Below are 13676 nucleotides of genomic sequence, written 5' to 3'. Positions count from 1 at the left end.
CTCAAGTGTTGCCCTCAGACCTTGAGGCTGTCCTCTTGGGACAATGGTAGACTCTTGGAAGCGTGGGAGACCCGAGTTTGAAGTTGTTTCTAGTTAACTATCATTTCATTATTAACCATACTGTCTACCAGGTGACTACAATATAATACAACAGTTTATGGGAGTCCATGTCTCTAGTGACAGTGAGCAGTTCTCCATAAAGTCTATTTGGGTGGGATCATCTAGTTTCAGGTACAGTGGAGTTGCCCCATCTAAAGTCAGTTGTACCCCTTAAGGTAAAGGGAGAATATCCCATTCCCTTTGTCCATGTCATATCCTGCAATAGAGGGGACTTGTATGAACAGATTGTGTTTCGATTCACTTGTTTTACTACACACATTGAAGTTAATCTTGGGCCATATACACATGATCTGTGTTATCTATCACCAACTCGAAATCTCATATAATTTATAAATGATGGGCCTTCTGGTCATATAGGCCCAGGGTTAGCCAAACTAAGCCTCACACACCAAACTTAATGCAAAAGAGCATCAAGTGCTAAAACATAAACCTGAGTGGTCCTGGTGTATTGGACTAAGTTTGGTCAAACCAGCTTGGGGTTGCCCTTATTGTACGTCACTTGTATCTAACTAGTGAGGGATCCAATAGAATGTGAAGCAATGGAAACAGTGTAGCCAGCTAGTCTGACTGCTGGCCTAGAACGCCATCTTGGATCAAGAGGGGTTTTAAACCGGGGAAAAAACAGGAAAAGGGACAGAAAAAGATAATTTATGTTTTGCTTCGTATTTTCTTCTTTGAGTGACGATCAAATTAGTCATGACATCGCCTCTTTATTTGCTGATATAAGTGTCAATTAGATAGAGAAATCTGCAAGGAAATAGGACTGGAGGATTTTTCAGCAGCTGAAGTTGTTTTGTTTGTTTTTGTTATTCAATCCGGACATGGACTCTTCTAACCCAGGTATAGTAAAGTTGTAAGCTTTTAGGATAAAAGTAAAATGTTATAGGTGGTCATGCATCTGTCAAAATGGCCATCGGCATTCCTTTTCAGTGAATGTGTCACTTTCTCCCGATTGCGTGCGATGACATTAGCAAGCTAGCTGGGAGCAGCTAAGCTAACTAGCAGGCTAGCTGTTGCATAAAAGAGTAGCTAATATTAGCCAGGTACAGGCTAGCTTGCAACACACAGGTTGCATCTGTTCTTTTTTTTATACGACATTTTTAACCCCTTCTATCTTAACTAGATGGCTAGCTGACTGATCTGTGTTTGATGGCTAGCTGGCTATCTAGCTTACCTAAACTAGCTTGAGATAACTACTAGTGACACTTACTTCTTTAGTCAGCTAGCTAGCTAGAATGGTGGTGAAGTTAGGTTACTTTCAGTATTGTAGCTAACAATATCCATGTTTCTGATAATGCCTAATAAGTAATATTCGTCACTAATGTTAGTTAGCTAAGCTAGATAGAGCTGCTTGGGTCAGTTTACTAGTAAGCTAGCTAGCTACCCTTGTTAGCAAAGTAGCCTGGTGGCTAAACCAAAGGTGTCATTACTCACTAAGCACTTGTTGTCGTCAACCATGGTCCCCCTGGAGAACTCGTTTGTATGGGAATGTGCAGCTATTGTTCCAGACCATTAGTAACACACCTGATTCAGATGGTAATCAATGTATAATTGATAAGCCAGTTGAATCGGGTGTGTTATTGCTCGGTTGGAATTAAAGTCTGTCTGCCAACCCAAGTTAGCGCTTAAGAACCAGTGTTGGTGCCACTACATTAGCTCGTTTTCCAACCATACAAGCAGATCCCTGCATCTACTGCCATTGATGTAGCTAACGTTGCATTACGTTTCTCTCTTTGCGTACGTGTGGCAGATATACCTGATGATGATCTGGGTTTGGGGGCTGGTGGGACACAGACAAGCAGTGGGGCTGTTATACCGAAAGGGACCAATAAGAGACGAGCTGCGTGAGTACAGAGAGAGAGAGAGAGAGAGAGAGAGAGAGTGTGTTTGTTCCCAATTAAAGTCGTGATGGGAAACATGATGGGTTCTCTCCTCTTCCTCACAGGCCAGACTTTGATGATGATGATGACGATGATGGAAGCAAGCTCTTCAGGTAGGAATGATGAGGTTCCCTGCACTGTTAAAATAAAGTGTTTTGCAAAACCCCAAAACTGGTGGCAACAGAGCTGCCACCAATTTAAAGTGTTCAACACCTTTTCTTTCCTGGTGTTTGCAGACCATACATAAAGTGCTGAAACACCTGGTTTTGAGACATGTTTTAGGATGTATGAAACACTCATGAGATGCTTTGAAACATGACATGGTGTGTTGTTACACCAAGAAATCCAGAGTTGTGAGTCACCTCTCTAGAGGTGTTAGAGTACCCATATGATGGCGTTTTGAAACACTTCATGTGCAGAATTAAGAACACCTATTTTTCAGGAACTCCAAGACACTTTTCCCTCTGAGGTTTCCAAACACTGTCAATGATATGTTGATACACTTCTTATCACGAGTCCCTGCTCTACTATGGTTTTTGTTATACACTCCTCATCGGGAGTCCTATCTCTGATGGGCTGAGATGATAACTCCTCATCGGGAAAGGCAAAGGCTGGGCAGAAAAGTGTTTATAAACTGTGACTGAGAACAATCCTGTTTTACATTGGCTGCTGAGTTACATTTCATCACCAGCACCCATTGTTTGCTCAGCCAATTACATGCAACAGGGAGGATTAAAAAGTGCGGACATGCCTCTGCCACTAATGCTGACAGAGCGCAGTTGTAGAGTCAACTTTGCTTTTTGAGGTTTTACTACTGCATGTGCGTAGTTGCATTGATCAAGTGTGTGCACATAACCAGTAAGTACATTGATATAAGACACCCCTTTCTCTCTCTCTCTCTCTCTCTCTCTCTCTATATATATATATATATATATACACAGTGGCTTTGAAAAGTATTCAGACCCCTTCACTTTTTCCACATGTTGTTGTGTTATAGACTCAATTTAAAATTGATTAAATGTATTTTTTTTGCCATCAATCCACACACCAAACCCCATAATGACGAAAACACATTTTTTGAAATGTTTGCAAATTTGTTAAAATTGAAATACAGAAATTCTCAAATGCAAAAATGTCTTCAACAAGTCACTCAACAAGTTGAATTGAGTCCATCTGAGTGCAAGGATAATGGTTAATAGCTTTTGTTTTTATAGGGTGTCTGGTTTGCATAGGAATCAGTTACACACTGTGTGGATTAGGCAGTGTGTCTGATCCATCCACATTATACTTTTGTGGCTGTTTTGATGACAGCTCTGCCTCAAGTCATATTAAGCCATGTCCTCTCTGTCTCTACTCAGGTGTGACGATGACACAGGAGGTGGCAATGACAAGGAGCGCTTTGCCAGGTAGGAAGGTGTCAAAGAGAGCGTAGGCCTGGAATTTCTCTCTCCGTCCTTACTGGCTTTGAGTTGTGTGTCTGTGCTTTAGTGGGTTCATGTCCAGGTTGTTGGATGAAGAGCAGATAAGGTGCAAATAAGGACAGACTAGCCAGGTATGGCCTGTGCCACTCTGGAAGGCTGCATCTCCTGCTGTATTGGGGCGATGATTGACAGTGCAAAATTGTGGAGATGTTACACTGTTGTTTTTGGTTACATTTAAAAATGACTTCACTGTCAAAATGGGCCACCTTCAGTCCTGACTGAGGCACTTGGTTTTCTGTCACAACACTGTGTATATATGGAGGTAGAAATCGGAGGATGTGCTCGACGCCATTCCTCATTCCATGCAATACAATGAGCCTGTCCTCCGATTTCTACCTCCACCAGCCTCCACTGGTTATATGTCACTAACCCCTCCCTGCTCTGTCTGGTCAAGTTAGGAACCTCTGCTCACCTGTCAATCACATGAGCAACACCCCTGTCTTTCCCTCCCTCCTTGTTTCTCTCTCAGGATCTCTGAAGAGTCTTTTTTCTTTCAGCACTTACACTCTTTATTTCACCCCCTCCACCTTGAAAGACCAGGTTCCTCTCTCTCTATCTTTTTGATGGATCATTGACAACGCTTTATCGTTTTGTGCATCCATATTTTTTGTTTCCCTCGCTTCTCTTCAATTCTGTCATCCTAATCCACATATACTTTGCTGCACCAGCTCTAAACTTGACTCCATGTTGTCCACCTGTCTTTCTCCATCTCTATCCCTCCATTCCTCTCCTCCTCCCTCGTACCCTTGCTCTAGGGAGAACCACAGCGAGATTGAGCGGCGGCGGAGGAACAAGATGACGGCTTACATCACTGAACTGTCGGACATGGTGCCCACCTGCAGCGCGTTGGCACGGAAACCGGACAAGTTGACCATCCTGCGTATGGCCGTGTCTCACATGAAATCTCTCAGAGGGAGCGGCAACACCAGTTCCGATGGAACCTACAAACCATCGTTCCTTACTGACCAGGTACAGAGAGAGAGAGAGAGAGCCTTTCCTTTTGTGCGCTTTTGGTGTGAGCTGAGTGTCAGGCTAACTGCCTCTTCCTCCGTTTCTTTGCTCTTCCTGTAGGAGCTGAAGCACCTGATCCTTGAGGCAGCAGATGGGTTTCTGTTTGTGGTGTCATGTGAGAGTGGACGGGTGGTCTACGTGTCAGACTCTATCACTCCTGTTCTCAACCAGTCACAATCAGAGTGGCTAGGCTCCTCCATTTATGACCAGCTCCACCCAGATGATACAGACAAGCTGAGGGAGCAGCTCTCCACTGCTGAGAATAACAATACAGGTGAGAGAGACATACAGACACATGGATGACATAGACAAACTATGAGAGAAACTCTGTAACCTCGAGGACCCAGGACACACTCACATACACATACTCACACACACACACAGATAGTGTAATGAAGCTGTTTGTCTGTTTCTCTCTCAGGGAGGATGTTAGACCTGAAGACAGGAACAGTAAAGAAGGAGGGGCAGCAGTCCTCTGTCAGGATGTGTATGGGAGCCCGCCGATCCTTCATCTGCCGGATGAGGTGTGTGTGTGTGTGTGTGGGGGGGGGGGGGCTCTCTCTCTCCCCAAAGACTAAGGGTGGCGCTGTGAACTTGCCAGCACCACTATGTAAACTATAAATTAAACTATATATTTGGTAACAATAGAGTAACTTTCTTTGATCGCCAACAACATCATTGTTAAAAGCGAAAGTGGAAGCATTATGATGTTCATATATATTCAAGTTTTGATTGTTTGTGTCTGTGTGTTTGTCTGTCATGATGTGAATAGAAACCATCAATACTTTCCATGCAGGTTGTGATGTCTTTGTGTATCTCACTATGCTTCTCTGTGTGTTTGCAGGTGTGGCTCGTGTCCAGTAGAGCCCATGTCTATGAACAGACTCAGTTTCCTCAGGAGCAGGAACAGGTGAGCCTACCAAGCACCATTTTTCATTGATATGAAAACTGTAATGTTGATTGATATTGGTCCCTTTCAACTAGCTGACCAGATTTCAGCATAAGCCAAACAGAACCTGATCTTGACTAGTGGTCTAACCCCCCCCCCCACTCCCCTCCCCGTAGGAATGGTCTGGGCCCAGCCAAGGAGGGGGAGCCCCAGTATGTGGTGGTCCACTGCACCGGATACATCAAGTCCTGGCCCCCTGCAGGTGACTGATGCATGGGTTGAATGTTGATGTTGAGGCTCAGACACTCCATTTGGTTGTAGTACGCACACTACAACATGTCTTATCTGCTGTATCTTCACTTGAGTACAATGTGCTGGGTAATAAACCGGTACAGCCTGTGGACTCAATGTTTTGAAGATGGGGGCCTGTGTGCTCTAGCCCTAAGATGTCTGATTGCAAAACAGTCATATCTGATGTACGTATCACTGCTGCAAGCTGCAACATGTGTATGTGTGTGTCTTATCAGGGGTGTCTCTAACAGATGAAGATGCAGACAACACTCAGGGGAGTCGCTACTGTCTAGTCGCCATAGGGAGACTTCAGGTAAAATGAGTGTTATTTTTTACTCATTCAAATCTAAGCATGACTAGACTGCTGTGTTTTGTACTTCTACATAGTCTCCCCCTTTTTGTCTAGGTGACCTGTTGCACGGGCGACACAGACATGAACAGTATCAGTGTTCCAGTGGAGTTCATCTCGCGCCACAACTGCCAGGGCGTCTTCACTTTCGTAGACCACCGCTGCATGGCCACCGTGGGCTACCAGCCACAGGTAGGCCTCAAAGCCTGGAGCTCCTTTAGTGGCCTAACCCAGCTTCAGGGCTCAGTCACTGGGATGGGGACCAGCACGGCATGGCCGCTGTGGGCCACCTAGCTTGTTTTCGATGTGTATGACAGCTGTAAGTCTCCATGTTTCTTTTGTGTGTGTGTGTGTGTGTGTGTCTGTGGCAGGATCTGCTGGGTAAGAACATTCTGGAACTGGCTCACCCCGAGGACCAGAGCTTACTGAGAGACAGCTTCCAGCAGGTGGTGAAACTAAAGGGTCAGGTTCTGTCTGTGATGTTCCGGTTCCGATCTCAATCACGAGAGTGGATTTGGATGAGAACTAGCTCCTTCACCTTCCAGAACCCCTTCTCAGAGGAGATCGAGTACATCATCTGCACCAATGCAAATGTCAAGTGAGTTGCACACACACACACACACACACACACACCCAGTATATCGTCTGCACCAAAGCTAATGTCAGTCGCATGCACACTCATGCATAGGTACACACACACACACACACACACACACACACATAGAGCCCAATACAACTGAATATACTGGCAGGATTGCTCTGTTTTTCCCTATCTGTTATTTGTTCTAGACAATGTGATATTGTACCATGTATGAGTGAGGAAGATCCTGTTGTGTCGGTGTTTGTACACACCTGAAACCCTAAACTCCCTACTGCACTCCCTCCCTCCCCTTAAACAAATAATTATCTCACCAGTCTCTCTCTCTCTGCCCCCTTCCTCTCCTCCACCTTGTCCCCCCTCCCGCTGTTTTTGCGGGGCAGTAGAACCTCATCTCAGGACCCCCTCACCCCTCTCTCATCCCCAGGGGTGCCCTTGCCCCCCTCTCTGGGGCAGAGCAGCCCTAACTGCCCCATCGTTGCCCTCAGCCCGGGGCAGGTGGCAGCCAGGTGAGACCAGACCAGACCGCACCTCCAAGCATGGGAGAGCAGGGGCTGCTGCTTCACTGGAGACTACACATCCCTTACTCTCCCTCTATTTGTAGTTTATTCTTGCATTCTCCCTTTCTCTCTCTCTTTCGCTATTGTTGATTTCCCCTCCCTCCCCCTCTGTGCCCCCCCCCCCTCCCTAGAGCTGTGACAGTAGAGCTGTGTCTCAATAGGAAGCCTATATCCAGGCCTACTGCCTATCTGGGGTCATGAAGAAAAGGAGGCTGTTCTAGAGTATTGAGACACAGCCCAGTTTATCCAGCATGACTGATGTGTGTAACAACAACCTCTCCTCCCCCAACCTGACCCTGATGTGTTAAACTCCTCTCCTCCTCCCTTCTTTTCCTCCTGGTTGCCATGGTGACTGGTGGTGGGTGAGTGCTGTTGGTCGGCAGGTGTTTTGGGTTTCCTGGGCAACGGTGTAGGGTCTTGAAGAAAGGAATCATGCTGTTGACAGTGCTAACTTTAGCTCTTTCTTCCACTGTGTCATTCCTTCCCCTCTCTCTCTCTCTCCCTCCCTCCCTCCCTCCCCTACTCACTCTGTCTCTAGGCAACTGCAGCAGCAGCAGCAGGCAGAGCTGGAGGGAGGAGGAGGAGGAGGAGGGAGGGAGGGTCTGTACGAAGCAGGACAGGTCACTCTCCCACAGGTGTGTGTGTGTGCATGCGTGCGTGCGCACATGCATGCTCATGCTTGTGTGTAACACTAAGAAACCACTAGTTCTATACAGTAATTAGGTCTTCTGCATCTGGCATCTAGAAGAGTCCATATCAGAGCTGTGATCAACAGAGAGAGTGGACTGGTCATTGTACGGAACACAATAGCAGGATGTCATGTCTGTGCACTTATGATTAGGGCCTGACACAATAAGCTACCCGAGAGGTTGTCTTAACAGCCGTTGTCTGCCTATGCTATCAATGAAATAACGTTTTGAAATAACGTCCATTGACGTGTCAATGACCATTGTCTTTATCAGATGCCTGTTCAAGCGGTGACCGCTGCTGGACCAGACCACAGTAAGAGCATGGAGAAAGCAGAGCTCTACCCCTCCCTCTATCCACCCCCAGACCAGTCCAAGGTGCTACCCTCAACATCTGCCCCAGGAGTACAGATCTACCCTCAGAGCAACTATACTGCTGCCCGCCCTAACGACGCCTACAGGTGTGTGTGTGTGTGTGTGTGTGTGTGTCAGTCTGGCTATACACATGTAGGACTTGTGATTTCAGGGTAGTGAATGAGAAGTCAAATAGACTGAATAAACTGAATCCTGTCATGAATGTCATACAGTTGGACCATATTCAGAGGTTGGCCACTGATCTAAGGTCACTGGATGTGACTTGAAGCTGACTATGCCCTTGCTCTGCTGTTTGTAACTGTTCCCAGGTCAGTGGGGATGGCCCCTCAAATGGTGCAGCCATCCCACTCCGCAGGGCAGATGCTGGCTCAGATGTCCCGGCAGAACGGTGTTCCCCCCTCCTGCCCTTCGGCCGCCCCCCCTAGCACCATCAGCCCTCTCCAGGGAGGGGTGCAGGGGGGAGCAGTAGGGGGCTGGCCAAGCGCAGGGGCAGGGGCCAGACCACCCTTCAACAACCAGGTTAGCTACTATACAGCAGCAGGTCTCAAACAGTGAGGAAGGAGGAACTCACTGGTGGCTAACATCTGGTTGACATCTGGTTAGAGATTATTGTTGTTTGGCTACTGATGTTTGGAGTGACTGTTCCACAGCATAAGACAGTTTATTGTTAACATACAATTATGATTTATTGATCCCCAAAGGGAAATTTTATTGTGTCTGACAAATGCGCTGACGCATTGTAGAGCACAGAGAAGTTAACAGTCTAAAGGTAAAAGTCATTCAAACTTGTCAAGATATTTTGGTAATTTGGTTTGTCTGTTCCTTTCCCGGCCAGCAGGTGGCTCCCCAGGCAGGGAAGACACTGTCACCACAGTTTGCCATGGGGGGTTTTGGAGGGGGCTCGTCATCCTCGTTTGGGGCAATGCCCACCGGTGCTGCCCCCACCCAAACTATCGGAGCTAACTACCCCCCCATCAATGCACGTGTCAGCCTCAACACCAACAGCTATGGTACGTGCGTGTGCGTGTGTGTGTGTGTGTGTGTGTGTGTGTGTGTGTGTGTGTGCGTGTGTGTGTGTGTGTGGAAAAACATGACTGTGTTTCTGTGTCCGCCCCTCTCAGCCCTCTGTGTTCTCTCTCTCACCCAGCTGGCTCTCAGTCTGGAGCGCAGTTCCCCTCCCGGGCAGCAGAGGCAGTGTGGCCCCAGTGGCAGGGGCAGCAGCACTCCCAGAGCAATGCGGAGCAACACCCTCATGCCCAGAATAACCAGCCAGACATGTTCCCAGTAAGTCATGAATCTGAGTGTCCCTGAGGCATGACCTCCTTCTTATGAGCTGGGAAGGCTTCAGCCAATTGGCTCAATGTGTGGTCCTCTTCTTCTATAGGTGTATCTATGCATTGTAAATGGTTTACAGGGGCATGGCACCATCTACTGTTGCAAATATATGACTGACTTGAGACACTGGAGCTAAGCACAGGAGGTGGCAGTGAATCACCTTCAACATTAGATTTACACAGACTCAAATCACAGAAGATAAGAAAAGTTCACTGCATGGCTCTCCCCATATAGTCACAGTTAATTAAGTGGAGCACACCCTCTCGTGGTTCTAACTCGTGTGGTCCAAACCCACTGTATGTCCTCACCCCTCTGTACCTCACAACCTTTTTCTCTTGCTCTTCCTCATACTGTAGTTTCTGCTGTGTTTAGTGCCATTTATCTTTGAGAATATAACTCACTCCCCCCCCCCTCTCTCTCTCTCTCCTTTTAGGATGTACTCTCTCTGCTGGATCAGCCTGCCAACTTCAACAACGATGACTTTGAGATTCCTATCTACCCTTCTTTCAATGAGTGACGCAGCCAAGAGTTCTCTGCCCACCTTTCTCTCTCTCTCACTCTCTCTCCCCCTCTCACTCTCTCTCCCCCTTTCTCACATTGACCTCTTCTGCCCTCTTTAGTAATCTCACCCTCACTGTTCCTGAGTGCAGCACTCGGTCCCCATGTGATGTCAAGGGGTTAGATTGCACTGCCCACAAGCCAGGGAAAGATGGAGGGATTGAAAAGAAACAGGAAAATCAAGGATATGCAGATGAATGAACACATGATTGTCAAACAGAGAAGAGGCCACAGAGAGAGGGGGACATATATATGACTATTGTCAGGCAAATGGAAAAGAACATGTTTGTAGCTAGCACTGCCCAAAGCTCAGCAACCAATGGATTTGTTGTAGAGATACAACACACAAGCGCACAATCACTAGAGGCGTAGCATCACCAGTAATGCGCACACACACACGCTCACAGGGAAATGTAAACACACACACACACACACACCGCCTTTCAATAATCTGAGATTTCTCTGCTTATCTGCGCTGGTTTAGAGCATTGCTCCTTCGTTCAGATGAACTCTCAGGCGATCCAGGTGATATACAGCTCTGGTGATTTGTAGTTCTGAGCTGCTCTCCGTGAATAAACCCAGTGTATACTTCTGCACACTTTTAGCTTTAGAGAACCCCAGCATGTGTTTATTATGTATGTTCAACAAAAAAATACTTCTCACACAGCTGCTTTTAAAGAGCGTTTTAACTCAAATCTTCAGACACATGTAACGCTGTTACACCGTTTATGCATTTATGATGTCACCTATGAATGGTGTTATGGTTATTTCAGAGAAGATGCAGAGAGATTGTGATATTTGATGAATAGTTATGTTTGAGAAGAGTGGGAAACGTAACAGTGAATATACGTTTTGAGTGCGTCTATTGAAATGTATCCATATACAAAGTATATGACTGGTAGTTTATATACTGTATATGTTTAATGGATGAGTTTGTATACAGTATCTATCTCAACTTGAATGCACAACAACAATCCCAGGGTTCCTCATTAGCTTTGATTCCTTCCTCTTCCTCTGTTGCCCAGGGTTACCCAGCACACTCTTCCTCCTCTCAATTTACCCTGCATGGGTTTTTTTCTACTCAGTCAACAAAACATGTGTTTTGTAAAAAAAAAAAAAAAATGAAAAAGAAATCAAAGCAATAATTAACAAGCAGGAATTATGTACTTTTAAAGCCATTCTTTATTGTTGTCTTTAATGTTTTTATCTTGATTATTGTTATTTTAATATGGAAAGACACAGGAAACAGTAATTATGATTGACATTTTCCCAACTGATATCTGTATTATTAGGCTTATGATTTGCTCTTCCCATTTGTAGCCCTCTCCATTACCCATTTGTGATTGGTTGGCCATGCCCTGTATTTTATTACTGGTTTTATTGGGGACTTATACAGGATAGAAATAGAATGCTTAGAGCCAACATGATTCCTCATTCTACACCAAATCATACCTGTCATAGGCAATATATCTTTCTCTTAATTCTGTAATATTGCACCTTACTGGATGAATATTTGGAAAGAAATATCTAGATAGCCAAAATGACATTACCAATAGTTCAGTGATAAATATTGTGTTTATTTGTAGTTTGGCATTCAGTAAACATATTGCACAGGATTGGGTTAGTCTGAGCTCATCTTAATCAAAATAAATCATATTTATTCATGCCAAACTATGCTCTATAAGAACTATAACGTGTTTGCTAAAAGGCCCTATTCCCCTCAATTACAAATGCAAATGTACTTGAATATTTTCCTCTATGGGCCAGGGAAGACTGCCATCTACATTTTGGATTTGTTTACTTAGCCATTTAGCCAATGTCACCAAGATTAGCTTTTTGTGACTTGTAATTTTGTAATGCATTGTAGTACGTCCCTAAACTCAGACAGAGAATGGAGAGATTGGATAGGAGAGGGCTATGAGTGTTCAAGGTTCAGAAATTATTTGACAATGACATTTTTAAGTGTAAAATTATGTTTTCATTCAATCTTTTTAATTCAGTTTGTCTGATAATGTATGCATGTCTGTGAGCATAACTTGCTTGCTCAAACACATGCCTAAACATGTATGTAAAATATATGTAAACTCATGTGTCAATAGTTTCCTGTTTTCATTTTGAAAATAGCGGTATTTTGGTGACTGTGTTGTTGTTGTTTTAAACCACTTTGGTTGTTCCGTGTCCAGGTTTTTACAATGATGTGAACTGCAGTTTATATATCACACATAGATACACAAATATATGAATATATATGTATATGAAATGTTAAACGAGAGAAAGAGAAATGTTTGGTTTTTGTATTAAATTGTTATATTGTCATGACGCCATGAGAGGAAATTATATTTTATTCTGGGGTGGGTGGGGGGGGGGGGGGGGGGGGGGGTGGTATGATTTCTCATATTAGTTCATGGAAATGTGGTGACTGAATAATGACTAAGTAAGTTGACTCACTCTCCCATTACTGCACAGTAAGTTAACTCTCCTATTGAACCATAGTCTCCAAACTAAAAAAAAAGTATTTCTACTGATAGCAGTCAATGCATCTCACTGATCAGAGCTTAGGTAACAATCTGGCCATAACACAGTGTCACTGCTGTATTTAGTTACTTTGATCCTCCATCTATCATCCATCTATTCACTTCCGTATTTAACGAGAGGTCTGTGTTACTCAATTGGCAAAGAAACAAAAGCCAACTCTGCCTTGATTGGGTTGTACAGTATCTGTTTTCCTTCCCTTCTTCGTCAATCAGGGAATGAAGACACAAGGATCTTGTGGTCATCTAGGATCGGTTTCCTCCCTTTCCTCCTCTTGTTTGCAGCCTGAGGATGAAAACAGATGGAGTGAACACTGGTAATAGGTGTAAGATAGGTTTACTCTTTCTCAGCTTCACCCTGTTGGTGTTACACCTGGGTTGGTCACTTTATGACATGGTCAATTCTCATGTTCTGTTACTCGGGTGACTTGACAATCATATGTGCACTTACTGAAATTATTCACCTTCCTTCATCTTATAGCTTTTTTCTCTCTCTCTCATTCTCTCTGTCCACCTTAACCAGGATGATCCACTGCTATTTGCATAGAGTCGATTTCCCCTCAACTTGTGTGTGGCATCAGAGTACAAGCAATCTACATCTTTTTGGTCAGGATCAGTTTTCACTCCCCCTCTCAAGTGAATTGCCACCAAGGCATCATATCCTCTTTCTCCCCCCTCTGCCTTTTGTTTGTCCTTAGCATTTCATTCATTCCAAAATCTTAGACTTGTGTTTTTTGACTTGGGTGTTTATTAGGACAGAGGCAGAACCCATCCAGGTCAAAACAATCTCCTTATCAGCTTATTTCCCACCCTACTGGTCTGACATCTATGTTGCTTTCACCCTGTTTGTGCTCGTCCTCTCCACGAGGTCACTCATCTATTCCCCCTAATTAGGCATGGTGATGACACATGTGCACTGTGCTCCCACCTGTGGCTCAAGTAATGTAATATCCACTGACCACAGGTGAAGGTGCATTAATGAACAGACACCAGAGCAAACTCACTGCTACAC

At 44.9% G+C, this 13676-nt stretch overlaps 1 protein-coding gene across 4 annotated transcripts; it reads left to right on the top strand.

Moving 5' to 3' along the window:
• The first annotated feature begins 708 nt into the window (after positions 1-708).
• arnt (aryl hydrocarbon receptor nuclear translocator) lies at positions 709-12452 on the top strand. Of its 4 annotated transcripts, none has more exons than XM_083678823.1 (19): positions 709-960; positions 1871-1964; positions 2066-2113; positions 3359-3406; positions 4237-4450; positions 4553-4766; positions 4914-5016; positions 5337-5402; positions 5558-5643; positions 5909-5985; positions 6079-6213; positions 6393-6619; positions 7006-7128; positions 7718-7814; positions 8142-8326; positions 8549-8759; positions 9076-9250; positions 9388-9524; positions 10009-12452. In XM_083678823.1, the coding sequence occupies exons 1-19, from the start codon at positions 942-944 to the stop codon at positions 10090-10092; spliced, it is 2343 nt and encodes a 780-aa protein (XP_083534949.1). In that variant the 5' UTR covers positions 709-941; the 3' UTR covers positions 10093-12452. The 4 variants fall into 4 exon arrangements, with proteins under 4 accessions (XP_083534949.1, XP_083534948.1, XP_083534947.1 ...); XM_083678822.1 differs by having other exon boundaries at positions 7003-7128; positions 9079-9250; XM_083678821.1 differs by having other exon boundaries at positions 7003-7128.
• Positions 12453-13676: the final 1224 nt, after the last annotated feature.

This window comes from Argentina silus (genome assembly GCF_951799395.1).
Source record: "Argentina silus genome assembly, chromosome: 10".
Taxonomy (NCBI): domain Eukaryota; kingdom Metazoa; phylum Chordata; class Actinopteri; order Argentiniformes; family Argentinidae; genus Argentina; species Argentina silus.
Note: the sequence above shows the minus strand (reverse complement) of the source record. Positions and strands in the feature narration are given on the sequence as shown.